Below are 13,900 nucleotides of genomic sequence, written 5' to 3'. Positions count from 1 at the left end.
CACGAGGAAACAGTTGGCAACCCAATCCTCGCAAAGCGCTCTGTGTCACTGGGACGCAATTGGTATTTTGGGCCATCATTGTCTCATGAATTCTTCAAGGTTAGTTGCTAAGAGCCATTTTGGTGGGCACTCCTGGTTGAGCAGGTTGGTTGGCCAAACTCCTTAGGAGGAGTTGATCCTTTGACATGTTGACTCCTCTCCCAACAAGCCTAGTAGGTGTGGGCCGGAACCTTTGTGGTTTGCTTATGGGTTCTTAGATGACTTGCTTGTGCATGTGAGGCACACAACAAGAAATCATACTGCAGCTCATGTGTGTTCCCTAAGGGAGCTTTGGGTGCGGACTGAAAGTTATCCAGAGGGATGCTCCAGTTTCTTTGGTCGACTACGGGGCCAAAGATAACGCATGTTGGGTTGGGTTCCCACGTACATTGTGAGTACGGATCGGTGCATGGGGTTTGCTATACCACTTGCCTTCTGCACCGCGGTACGTCTTGTGGGTAGGCCAATCAATAGGTCTTCCATGAGTTCATACCAGGGTGACCTTGGTTGCCCCCGCGAGGTGCGTAAGTTGCGTATAAGTCCATGGGGCATCTTGCTTCTTGGATGACCAAGCCTTGTTGCTTGGTGGATTTATGCATGGCATTATCATGCCTCGTAATGGATTGACTTTGCATTGGTCTTCAAGGCTCGATGTTAGATGTACTTGTGATGATGGCTGATCACAAGAGTGGGTTTAGAGTTGGTCTCGGCAAGTCTAAGCTCAGTAGCTAATTGAAAGGTTTGGCGGCAGTGAGCAAAGTATCTAGAAGTGCATGTCAAGATCCTAGCCTAGTAGCTTGTTGAACAGCTCAGAGATTGTGTGTACATATGAAGCATTAAGAGGTGTTGGGCGTGCAAGACCTCCAGAGCCTTGCACGAGTTGAAGGTTGGCCTTAGCATACGTGTATGTTGAGCCACCGTACGGGTTATTCCGCTGCTAAAACAGAAGGCTCGTGACAGTTGGTAAAAGAGCCGAAGTTCCAGTGTGCTTAGTAGAATGCTTTGATAGTTGGTATCCGTGTGATATCAAGTGGCAAATCATAGTAGGTTGTGAACACAAGAGCGTGTGTGTGTATGTATACGTGGGAGCGTGTGCACATGTGCGTAAATTTAAAATAACCATAAAAAATCTAAAATAACGAGTGTGTGCGTGCGTGTGCGCGTATGTGTATACATGGTTTAAAATTCCGGTTTCAGACCTCTAAAAAACCGAAATTTCGGCCTAAATTTTGTAACATATATATATTTTTTAAATTACAATTTCTCGAAATTTCTGACCGAAATTATCGAAATTCCAAAATTTTGGACCGAAATTTGGTAAAGGCCGAAATTCGGAATTTCGGTTTCGGTCTCCACCGAAATCTGAAATTTCGGATTTCGGCCAAAATTTAAAACCATATGTGTATGTAGGGCGTCCGTATGAATTATTTTAAACTATTCTGTCTCAGAGGAACGAGTGAAAAACTAACCAGAGGAGAGGAAGTAAAAAAGAAAAAAATATAATTTTTTTATTACTAAAAAAGCACTAAATTCCATAACAGACTTTAAAAAATTGTTTTTTACCACATCTTCCCGAGCTTTGGTAGACACCCCATTTTGGCCAGGCCCACAATTCCCGAAACCGAATCCCAAACTTTCTGAAAACCGAACTCCGATTGTGAAAAATCCAGTTTAATTCAAAAAATTCTTGTTTGCAGATCCCTTTTGAAAATTTTCACAGTCCAGATAACCCCAAAACTCCCATTGATACCCTTCTTTTGAAACCCCTAATCCCCTCTTGTATTTTCTAAAAAAATGAAAATTATGAAAATACCCTCGCATTTTGATATTGGCACACCTCTTAGTCGAGTCCCAATTCCAAAGTTTTTCCACATTTTTCCAAAGAGTTTCCATTTGCATTTTGAAAGAAAATAAAAAATGAGTATTCTCACCCTTTAGAAATTTCCAAAAAAAAATGTTTTCCAAAGCCTTTTAATGGTTTTTGAAAAATAAATTTGAGTTTCCAACTTGATAATGGCACCCGGTTGCGGGGCCACCAAGTTCCGAAATTTATTCCCATCTTAATAGATTTTTCTTTTAAAAAACAAATAATAAATAATAAATATTTAAAATCCCCTAAATGGTTGGTTTTGAAAGCGTTTTCAAATCAATTTCTAAAAAATAATCGGGAGACCCCTAGTTTTGGGATTACGCACCTCTCATTTGTCCTTTATTGGGAGTTTTCTCTCACAAAAGACAAATAGAGGGGTGTGTTGAGTGCAAAAGGAATTTGTTATATTCATAGGGTGTTTTCGTAATAAGTTCATTGCTTACTTTCTAAGCAAAGGCTTCGAGCCTTAGGATCAAAGGGAGACAAATGTAGGGAAAGCATTAATTGGAACCCTCTAGATTTAGCTAGATAATTCCTAGCTTTAGATGTAAGGGAGTTTGATGAGTGCTTAGATTAAGGGGAAGGAGGAAAATATCTCAAGGTATATCTTTGGAATATTCCCAAGTTAGTTAGGGTAGAGAAAATCCTTACCATAGATTTAAGGGGTAGAGATTAGGGGTCTAGATCATGTAGAGAAGAGAGAAATATTTTAGCATAATCTTTGGAATATTCCAAGGTTATTAGGACAAGGTTTAATCCCAACCTTTAGCCAAAAGAGGAAATTGAGGGCCATGGTCAAATCCCAGAAGAAGTTAGTTTCCCTACCTTTTCCAGAGGATTCCAAGAGCCCTCAATCGTAGATCACCAATCCAAAGGCTAGGATTATTTGCAAAAGAGGTTGTCATCATAAAAACTTATGCATAGGATGTCGCATCATAGCCATCTAAATGAGATCCTATGGCTTGGATTGAGAAAAGAGAGAGTGGGACCCAAAGAAAGCATCTGATACTTTGGGTTAGGGGTTCAGATAGGGAATCAGAGAGAGGAAAGTGAGTTCAGGGATTGTCTTTTAGGGCCCGTTTGGTTTGTAGGAAAGGTCTTTCCACCCTGGAAAGGGGAGAGCCTTTTCTTTTCCTTTTCTTTTCATGGAAATCCTTTTCGCCGTTTGCACAAAGAAGTTGAAATAAATTTTTTTTTCATAAATAGGTATTCACCTAAATAAATGGGTCCCACATGTATAATAATGAGTTATATATAATTTTTTCTATTATATAAAAGCATGTACTTGTGTAAACATATTATTTTCTACAAAATTAATAGTAAAAAATGAACAATTACTCTAATATAAAAGATCTTCATTACACAAAAATCTTCGAGTTCATACATAAATCAAAAAAGTATTTTTATTAATAATTTTCTTCCTTTATTTTCTTTTGTTATTTATTTACAGCCATTGCCATGCCAAATAATGAAGTGAATTATTAAAATAATATAAGAGATTATTAAATTGTATTGTAGCAGATAAACTCATAATACCCATATACTTACAGATGCGAATGCAAGTCTAGGGTTTTTTTTAGTTTCCTCCAATATCTGAAGTCTTTGAGGAACTCTTAGCATGTAAAATTCCTTTGAAAAGAAATAAAATAGAAGATTAGAAAGCAGTTTGCAAAAAAATTGCTCATAGAATGATAATTTCCTTCTCTTTTAAGACGATGAAGATGATACCTTCTCCTCTTACACTTGGAAAATATGAGAAGAGAAAATAAATTGGAGTTTCTCCTCCTTGAGGTAGAAAATAGGAAGTTTCAATGGCATTCTTATACCTATTCAACTCTATTTTGGCTCCAACGGCATGAATGAAAAACAAAGACACATTATTCTCGCGTTTGATCGATCACACTATTAGAGTTTGTTCCATCATGTTAAATTGAAGTGCATGTAATTGTTGTCCCATCCCCTAATTGGTTAAAAACATCATGCAATGGGCCATCATATACACGGCCAATAGAAGTGTGTCGTGCCCATTGAAGATGACATAACCTAAAATCAGTAGCTGTACAATATGTCCATTTGATAATTGTAGCTTTATACAATATTCCCATTTGGTTATTGAACTTGAACGTTGAAAGCTACTATTTTTTTGTAACCATCACTTTGTAAATCATTGGGCGGACAATGTTATCATCCACTTGTACAACTTTCTAGTATTGTCAACTCCATAACAGCTTAGCATGGCGGAAAATCACGGTATCATTAGATTAGATAGAGATTGCTTGGATAATACCATTGTGGAGGGTGATTCACTTAATGTGATTCATTGGTTGAAAAGAGTGGCATTGCCTCCTTAGAGATTTTTATCCCTTTTTGATGAAATTGAGGATCTAATCTCAGGTTCGTCTATTGCCGTTGATCACGTGCGGAGGAGTGCTAATGGGGAGGCGGATGGGTTGGCTAGAAGTGGGGTTGGTCGTATGGAGTTGGAGTGGTTTGATTTTCTCCCTCCGTAGTATATTCTATATTTTATGTTTTTTTGCTTTGTTGTATTTTTCTTTCTTTTTCCTTCCTTGTACATTTGGGTGCAGTCCACCTCGGTTCCCCCTCTTATTTTATATTATATCTTTACCATTTCAAAAAAAAGAAGCAAATGAAGGATTTAGATCACCCTAATGCATTTAGGCAATGTAGTGATATATTTTGGCACCTCTTGCTGGAAATTAATCTTGACCACTAGATCATGATCATCTATCCACTTGACTTCTTGGCTTGGAAGATTCTTGACCACATTGGAAATCTCCTTTGTGGCATTTAATGGCCTAGGGACTATGTTTTGTGTTTTGGAATTATGCTAGTCATTTACTTTTCATGTGATAGTGTGTTAGTGGTACTTAGGGAAGCTAAGATTAGTTAAGTCTTATTAAATTCGGATTTGGAAAGTAGGTTATGTTTTAGACTATGTATCTTCTTCATTTGTAAGTTCTTTAAGTAAAATTTGAAGGGTTTTGAGTAGTACAACAACTTGGGTTACTTTCTTTGTGTGTTTGATATCAAGAGAAAAATCTTCTTCTCTTGAAACTCATCTTCTCCCTCCAACCTCGTTGGTTTCATTCCAGCAAAGTGGTATCAGAGCATAGGTTGAAGGTTGATCATGGCTTCCAATATGTTACAACCTCAACTTCCTCGATTCAATGGCAAGAACTACAACCAATGGAGTATCCAAATGAAGGTTTTTTTTGGATCTCAAGATCTATGGGATATTGTTGAGACCGGTGTTGAAGAACCGGAGGATCAAGCGGCTCTCACTCCACAACAACTCAATGAGTTGAAAGACAATCGAAAGCAAGACAAGAAGGCTTTGTTCTTTATCTATCAAGTGGTGGATGAAGTCATCTTTGAACGAATTTCATCGGTGACTATGGCAAAAGAAGCATGGGATACACTCTATACATCGTACAAAGGAGAAGACAAAGTAAAGTTGGTAAGATTACAAACCCTTAGATGTGAGTTTGATGCATTAAGGATGAAAGATTCGGAATCGGTTGAAGATTTTTTCAATCGTGTTATTTCTCTTGTGAATCAATTGAGAGTAAACAGTGAAGATATTCAAGATCAAATGATAGTAGAGAAAATCCTTAGAAGTTTGACTCGAAAATTTGAGTATATTGTTGTTGCAATTGAAGAATCAAAGGATCTTGCTTCTTTATCCATAGAAAGTTTGATGGGATCACTCCAATCCCATGAACAACGAATGAAGCAATTTGATTCTTCTCCTCTAGAACAAGCTTTTCAAACTCAAGTCTCTTTTAGGGGAGGCTCTAGAGGAAGAGGAAGAGGAAGAGGAAGAAATTCTTTTCGTGGAAGGGGGAGAAATGGTGGAGAAAGAAATCAAGAATATGAAAAAGATGAAGGTGGTTCTTCTACAAGAGGAAGAGGGAGAGGAAGACCTCTATCCCAAATTCAATGCTATCATTGTCAAAAGTTTGGTCATACCATGAAGTATTGTAGAAAAAAGATTGCGGAAGAAAGCAAGAAAGACTCCACCTTCATGCATGAGAAAGAAGAAAGTAAAGAAGAAGACACACTTTTTCTTGCTTGTAATGTGCAAGAAGTGGCTCTTGAAGAGACGTGGTATATTGATAGTCGTTGTAATAACCACATGACCGGCAACAAAGGCGTATTTGTAAAGTTGGATGAATCTCTCCAAAGTGAAGTTCGAACGGGTGATGACAAGAGGCTTTCCGTAAGGGGAAGTAGTGATATTCTTGTTCAAACAAAGAAAGGCGTCAAGCGCATCTCCAATGTTTTTTATGTTCCCGGTCTAAAGCACAATCTCTTTAGTGTTGGGCAACTTCTAATGAAAGGGCACGATGTTCATTTCAAGGAAGATGTATGTGAAATCAAAGACAAGAATCATGTTCTCATAGCCAAGGTGAGAATGACTCAAAACAAGATGTTTCCTCTAAAGTTTTAAAGTGAAGCTTTTCCTTGCTTCAACACTATTGTCAAAGATATGTCATGGCTATGGCATCTTCGCTATGGGCACTTGAGCTTTAGCACTTTATCTCTCATGAACAAGAAGCATATGGTGAGAGGCATGCCGAATGTCGACCGCCAAGATCAAGTGTGTGAAGGATGTGCACTTGGAAAGCATCAAAGAGACTCTTTTCCCATTGGAAAGGCATGGAGGGCATCAAATCCTCTTGAGCTAGTGCATTCGGATTTATGTGGGCCTATGCAAACAACATCAATTGGAGGTAATCGATATTTTCTCATCTTCATTGATGATTATAGTAGAAAGACATGGCTTTATTTTCTTAAAGAAAAATCGGAAGTCTTTGGATGCTTTAAAACTTTCAAGAGCTTGGTTGAAAAGCAAAGTGGTTTCATGTTTAAAAATTTGCGTTCTGATAGAGGTGGTGAATATGTTTCTCATGACTCTGAGAATTTTTTGAAAGAGAATGGGATTCGGCATCAACTTACCACTCGGTACACACCTCAACAAAATGGGGTTGCCGAAAGGAAGAATCAGACAATTATGGAATTAGCTAGAAGTATGTTGAAAGCTAAAGGGATGCCTAATATGTTTTGGGCGGAAGCCGTTGCATGTGCTATTTATCTCTTGAATCGGGCATCATAAAAAAGTGTTCAAGGTATGACTCCTCAAGAAGCTTGGAGTGGTCATAAGCCTTGTGTTTCTCACTTGAGAATTTTTGGTAGTATTGCCTACTCTCATTTGCCGGATGAAACAAGAAGAAAGTTGGATGATAAATCTGAAATATGTATCCTTGTTGGATATAGTGAAAGTTCAAAAGCGTACAAGTTGTTCAATCCCATGACTAAGAAGATTGTCATAAGTAGGGATGTGAAGTTCAATGAAGAACAATGTTGGAATTGGAATCAAAGTGAGAAGAAGAAAGAAGTTTTGGTAGATATGGATGAAAGCAAAGATATTCATGATGGTGGAATTGAAGAAAATGAAGAGGATGTGGCTCCTACTATCACTCCATATTCTTCTCCATCTTCTTCGGCTCCATCATCTTCATAGTGTTCAACAAGCCCTGACTCTCCTCCAAGGAAGACGAAAAGCATAAGAGAAATTTATGAAATGTCTAGAAGAATTACCGATGAAGAGTTGGCAAATTTTGCTTTGTTTGCCGATGCCGATCCGATTAGTTTTGAGGAAGCATGTCAAGAAGAAAAGTGGAAGCAAGCAATGAATCAAGAAATGTGTTCAATCCAAAGGAACAATACTTGGGAGCTAACGGAGCTTCCAAATGGGCAAAAGACTATCGGTGTGAAGTGGGTTTACAAGACAAAGTTGAATGCAAGTGGTGAAGTTGAAAAGTATAAAGCTCGCTTAGTAGTAAAAGGTTACAAGCAAAGGTATGGCATTGATTACAAAGAAGTGTTTGCTCCCGTTGCTCGTCTTGAGACAATTCGTATGGTTCTAGCTTTGGCGGCACAAAATAGTTGAAAGGTTTATCAAATGGATGTCAAATCGGCATTCTTAAATGGGTTTCTTGAAGATGAGGTGTATGTTGATCAACCTCCTGGTTATGTGAAGAAAGGTGAAGAAAGCAAAGTGTGCCGATTGAAGAAAGCTTTATATGGCTTAAAACAAGCCCCAAGGGCATGGTATAGTCGCATTGACAGATATTTCATGAAGAATGGTTTTAAAAGGTGTCCTTATGAACACACCCTCTACATCAAAGAGAACACTAAAGGTGAGCTTTTGATTGTTTGCTTATATGTTGATGATTTAATTTTTATCGGCAATAGTTCAAGTATGTGTGAAGAATTCAAAAGAAATATGATGCAAGAATTTGAGATGACCGACATGGGTCTTCTCCATTTCTTTCTTGGTATTGAGGTCAACCAAAGAGATGATGGAATTTTTATTTCTCAAAAGAAGTATGCAAAGGATTTGCTAAAGAGGTTTAGAATGGAAGGTGCTACACATATTAGCACACCTATGGAAGTTGGTTTGAAACTATGCAAGAATGAGGATGAGAAAGGAGTTGATGCAACTCTTTATAGAAGTCTTGTCGGTAGTCTCATGTACTTGATGGCTACAAGACCGGATCTTATGTTTGCGGTGAGTATGTTTAATAGATTTATGGAATCACCAAAAAGAAGCCATTGGGAAGCCGGTAAAAGAATCCTAAGGTATGTAAGTGGAACGGTTGATCATGGGATACGTTATGGAAGAGTTAAAGATTCAAGTTTGATTGGTTATTGTGATAGTGATTGGGGCGGAAGTGTTGATGATAGCAAGAGTACTTCCGGCTATGTTTTTAACATTGGTTCGAGTGCAATTTCTTGGGCATCAAAGAAGCAATCGGTTGTTGCTCTTTCTACGGCGGAAGCGGAGTACATTTCATTATCTTCGGCGGGTTGTCAAGGTCTTTGGCTACGATGGATATTAGAAGAACTCAAACATCCTCAAGAACGTGGTACACATTTATTTTGTGATAATAGTTCGGCTATTTCACTCACAAAGAATCCAATTTTTCATGGCAAAAGCAAGCACATAAGGATCAAGTATCTTTTCATTCGAGACTTGGTAAATGGTGGAGTTGTCAACGTTCGTTTTTGCAAGACTCAAGATCAAGTTGCGGATATTTTTACAAAAGCTTTGAAGATCGATACATTCATCAAGATGAAGGCAAAACTCGGTATTGTACTGGTCTAGCTTAAGGGGGGCTGTTGGAAATTAATCTTGACCACTAGATCATGATCATCTATCCCCTTAACTTCTTGGCTTGGAAGATTCTTGACCATATTGGAAATCTCCTTTGTGGCATTTAATGGCCTAGGGACTATGTTTTGTGTTTTGGAATTGTGCTAGTCATTTACTTTTCATGTGATAGTGTGTTAGTGGTACTTAGGGAAGCTGAGATTAGTTAAGTCTTATTAAATTCGGATTTGGAATGTAGGTTATGTTTTAGACTATGTATCTTCTTCATTTGTAAGTTCTTTAAGTAAAATTTGAAGGGTTTTGAGTAGTACAACAACTTGGGTTACTTTCTTTGTGTGTTTGATATCAAGAGAACAATCTTCTTCTCTTGAAACTCATCTTCTCCCTCCAACCTCGTTGGTTTCATTCCAACACCTCTCAGAGTCTTGGTTAATTGAGTCATTTCAAGTTTGTTTCATAAGAAGAGGTATACGATAACAATGCAACTTTCTATATCTAACTAACGTTTCCTCAGGCCATGATGTTAAATCTTTTTTGAGTTAAGTATATCAAAGATTTACAAAAAAAGGTATTTCTAAGGAGGGTAGATTCCATCTTAGAACTCTAACATTATGAGTTTTTTGTTTATATTGATAAACTCCAATTATATAGATAATCCCATATAAAGTAGATTGGACGGGATCAAATATGAAATAAATAAAAAATGCAGACATGTTATGAAAACAAAGAGATAAAAATTAACCATATATTCATATGTAGCACAACCAAAGAAAAAATAACAATGTCTTAAATTTGTATTCGATGAGAATGCAAAGTAGCTTGCGTGATAGTGTTGTAGTTTTGTAGAAATAATATAATATTCAAGGGAAATACCAATAGTTTGTTGTGGGACGATAAGTTGCATTTTCATAACATACTTAGGCATGAAAGAGAACATGCATACTTATAGTAAGACCACAATTCCCTTTTATAAAAAGTGTTTTTATCACCTTAGTTGAATGTGTAGTTAAAACTTCTAATGTTAACATGCATAGATACAGTAAGACCGCAATCCCCAACATCTGCTTGCTATAAACCAGAATGTTTAGTGCTACTAGCCTATACTCCAAATTTGATAGTTCAGTCTAGAGATTTGCAATATTTTTTCTACAGCATACAGAATACAAATTTGTACTCTGTCAAATTTCAAATGTCTTCATTCACCACTTGAAAACAAATGATTGCCACATTAGCATCTTTGCAAAGACGGACTCCAAACAAACCCCCTTAAAAACTAAAATAAAGAAGTGGCGTGTCTCCAAAGACGACGTGAAAACATCTGCTCTGCAGAGAAAATGTGAAAATAATTGATCGTAACTTTTTTTTATTAGGGGTCATATTTACTCCGGCTACGAGAATAGATTTCGTGCAAGATTCAGGCTATAAGTTAGAGATATTGCAATATCCCTCCAACAGAGTTTGAAAATGGAGGTTCCGACAAGATTCAGGTGATCTTGGAGGTTCTCGGCGTTTAGAATTACAGGGAGAAAAAGCAGCTTCAGGAGAAAAAATAGCGTCTTATTTACTCCAACTATAATGCGGGTGCTTAAGAGGGAAGAAGAAGAAAATTAGAACACAAGAACACAACTTAGAGAAGAAGAAGAAAATGGGAGCAAAGCTCAACCCAATTGATATTCCATCAATTACATAAGTTTATCAACATCCAAAATCCCCTCTAAAGATGGTTTCTAACTCTTTAAATAAAAGAAAACCAAAGCAAATTCATTCAAGATCATCCACTAGCTAGCTTAGGGACTAACATAACATTAATTGCATTGGAACTCACTAACTTTGACTGTTTTGGGAACCCACAGACACAGTCCACCAAAACTGCCATAACTTTCTACCCTCTTATCCAATTTTCAAACATAAATACTTGTTGGAAAGATCTCAAAGAGACCTACAACTTTTTAGTTTACTACTTTCCATAATTCTTCCATTTAGAAGCTCAAAAAGCAGGTTCAAAACGGGCCAGCAACATTAATGAGGGACTGCACCTTGGAACTCCACCAAAACCACCTAGGCATGACATGACTGCCATGTTGGCACTGCATCAAACTACAATAATAGATTTCGTGCAAGATTCAGGCTATAAGTTAGAGATATTGCAATATCCCTCGAGCAGAGTTTGAAAATGGAGGTTCCGACAAGATTCAGGCGATCTTGGAGGTTCTTGGCATTCAGAATTATAGGGAGAAAAAGCAGCTTCAGGAGAAAAAATAGCTTTCGTTTTAGAAAGAGGGAGAGAGATAGAGATTGTTATTGACAATGGGAACATGCTAATCTTGTATTTGGGAAGAAGCTATGCTCGAGTTTGAGTTCCCCCGATATTTCTTTTCGTAGATTTCTGCGGGTGGAAAGGAACGTTGCGTCCCACGTTTTGAGAGGGAAAGATATCCGGGATTCATGTTGAGAATATAAAAAAAATGGAAAACTCAATCCATGATGGATTTGCTTTCCTTCTACAAACAAACAACGAAAAGAGGTGGAAACATGGAAAAGAGTTTCCTTTCCATCTCTTTCCACTAATTTCTTGCAAAACAAACAAAACTTAGGGTTTGAGAATAATCTGGTTTTAGGGTCTGTGAACAGAGAGATTCTCGTTGAATGGTTGAAGAAGAAGGAGAAGAAGAAGAAGAAGAAGAAGGAAAAAAGGGGGTTCAACTATCCTCGAAAAGAAAGGGAAGAAGAAGGAAGCATCTACTGAGGAAGTGCTCTACCAATCGGAGGTAATTTTGGTCTTTTTTTTTATGATGCACTCTATCTTCTATGTGTCTTTCTTTGTACTTTTGCTCTCTTTCTTCGGTGGTTGATTTTTCCCTCTCTGTTAAGTATCAGATGCTTCTTTTTATAAGATTTATGAAAATGGGGAGAAAACCGAATACAATTTGGGTGCCTTTTGCATATATATTTATAGAGCGCTTTACAAGTAGTTACCAAGGAAAACATGTGCTTAACTAACTATAACTACATGTGTTTGAATTTCAAAGTAGATAACTAAATAACTTCCTAACCTACCACTACCATGATCCATCGGTCAGATCTTTCTAGATCTGATCTAATACATTCTAACATGTCCCCTCAAACATATGTGGATTGAAAATCGACATACGTTTGATTACAATAAAATATTCCTCAAAATTAAAATCTACCAATTGATGCACACTACCGCTAATGAAAGTCTTCTGATGTTAGTGGTTGAAGCCTTTGTCAAATGTCCATTAAATATGATAATGTAGCTTGCAAGGTAAGTAGCAAAGAGCCTCAATGGGCTTGTTGGAACTCGAGCCTCCATGGGCGAGTCTTCATGGGTTGTTTTGGATACCGATCCTCATGGAAAGAGGTCACTATGGACCTAGCCATATTAGGCACATGTGGGCCTTCAATGGGTCGTCAATTTTGAATACCGATCCACATGGAATTTTGAATGAATCTCTTAGGCGCGCACCTCGCACCGAAGTAACTCAACTAAGAAGAGAAACTATTTCAGGCACACATCCAAAATTAGGTACCTCAACCGAAATAGGATGAAGAAAAGAGAATTCAGAAAAATAAGAGAGGGAGAGAGGAAAAAGAAAGATGTCATAAAAAGTAAGAATGAAAAGGGGGGAGTGATCACTTAGAGCCTTAGAAGAGTGATTGCAAATATTGGCAACCTTGGAGAGACATGACTATTTGAGAGAAAATAAACCTTGCATGGACATTTTTTTTAAAACAGAGTGAATCTGAAGTTTGAAAGTATGTTCTTTCACATAATAGAAAGTGAGAGGGTGTAAAGATCAAAGATAGGGGTGATGCTTGCACGCATAGGACGAGATGAGGGATCTGTCACTAGAAATAAAAAAAATCAACAAAATTAGAGTAGAAGGGGGTTATCTTTATCAACTTTAGCGTTTGCTAATTTGTAAAGACATAAGAAAATGTGTTTTGGAGGAAACTGAAGGCGTACATTTTCACCATATTCTCCCTTTTTTCAAACTGAGAGAACCAGTTAAATGCCGTCTTTCCACAAAGCTTTTTGGGGATAACGCAGCCACAAAGGTTTGGGTTTCAGCCATGAGAACCCTATCATGCCTCTATAATCGCTTGTTGGTGGGAAATAAGATAACTAGAGAACGAAAATTCTTGGACAAGGAAGGAGAAAAGATACAAACAACATGAATTTGAGGGTGGCTCCGAAGCATAAAGTAGGACACAACAGGGATTTGCATGGTGGTTTCAGAGAAGGGTTGTAAAGATTATGTTCTGAAAAACAAAGGAAATAATTTTTTTACCAAAGCAAGGATGTTTTACCATGGCCCGGTGGACAGAAAGATTGGCCATCTGCCGGAAAACGAATCTATCGTGTTGGGATCAGGGCAAGATCGGTGGCTCTGATACCATAAAAGATTTATGAAAATGGGGAGAAAACCCAATACATATGGGTGCCTTTTGCATATATTTATAAAGGGCTTTACAGGTAGTTACCAAGGAAAACATGTTCTTAACCAACTATAACTACATGTGTTTGAATTTCAAAGTAGGTAACTAAATAACTTCCTAACCTACCACTACCATGATCCGACGGTCAGATCTTTCAAGATCTGATCCAATAAATTCTAACACTTTTTCTTTAATTCCAGTTCTACTCCTCTTCTTCTGATTTTTTTTTCCTAAGTTTTGGTCTCATGGTCTTCTTATTCCTATTTTCAATCTTTTATCTCTAATTCTCTTCCTCTTGAAAATCCAAAGAACATGATTCATGTGCTCTGCCC

General features: G+C 37.5%; 1 protein-coding gene and 1 pseudogene across 1 annotated transcript; both read left to right on the top strand.

The window, feature by feature from the left end:
* The first annotated feature begins 5,057 nt into the window (after positions 1 to 5,057).
* Positions 5,058 to 6,380, top strand: LOC143885992 (uncharacterized). Its single transcript, XM_077390010.1, has one exon. The coding sequence runs from the start codon at positions 5,058 to 5,060 to the stop codon at positions 6,378 to 6,380; it is 1,323 nt and encodes a 440-aa protein (XP_077246125.1).
* Positions 6,381 to 7,514: 1,134 nt separating this feature from the next.
* Positions 7,515 to 7,883, top strand: LOC143885991 (putative mitochondrial protein AtMg00820 pseudogene; annotated as a pseudogene).
* Positions 7,884 to 13,900: the final 6,017 nt, after the last annotated feature.

This window comes from Tasmannia lanceolata, unplaced genomic scaffold, assembly GCF_043159265.1.
Source record: "Tasmannia lanceolata isolate RefF3 unplaced genomic scaffold, GAP_Taslan_0.1 ptg000011l, whole genome shotgun sequence".
In the NCBI taxonomy this organism is placed as follows: domain Eukaryota; kingdom Viridiplantae; phylum Streptophyta; class Magnoliopsida; order Canellales; family Winteraceae; genus Tasmannia; species Tasmannia lanceolata.
The sequence above is the reverse complement of the archived record's forward strand: the minus strand, read 5'-3'. Positions and strand labels throughout refer to the sequence as shown.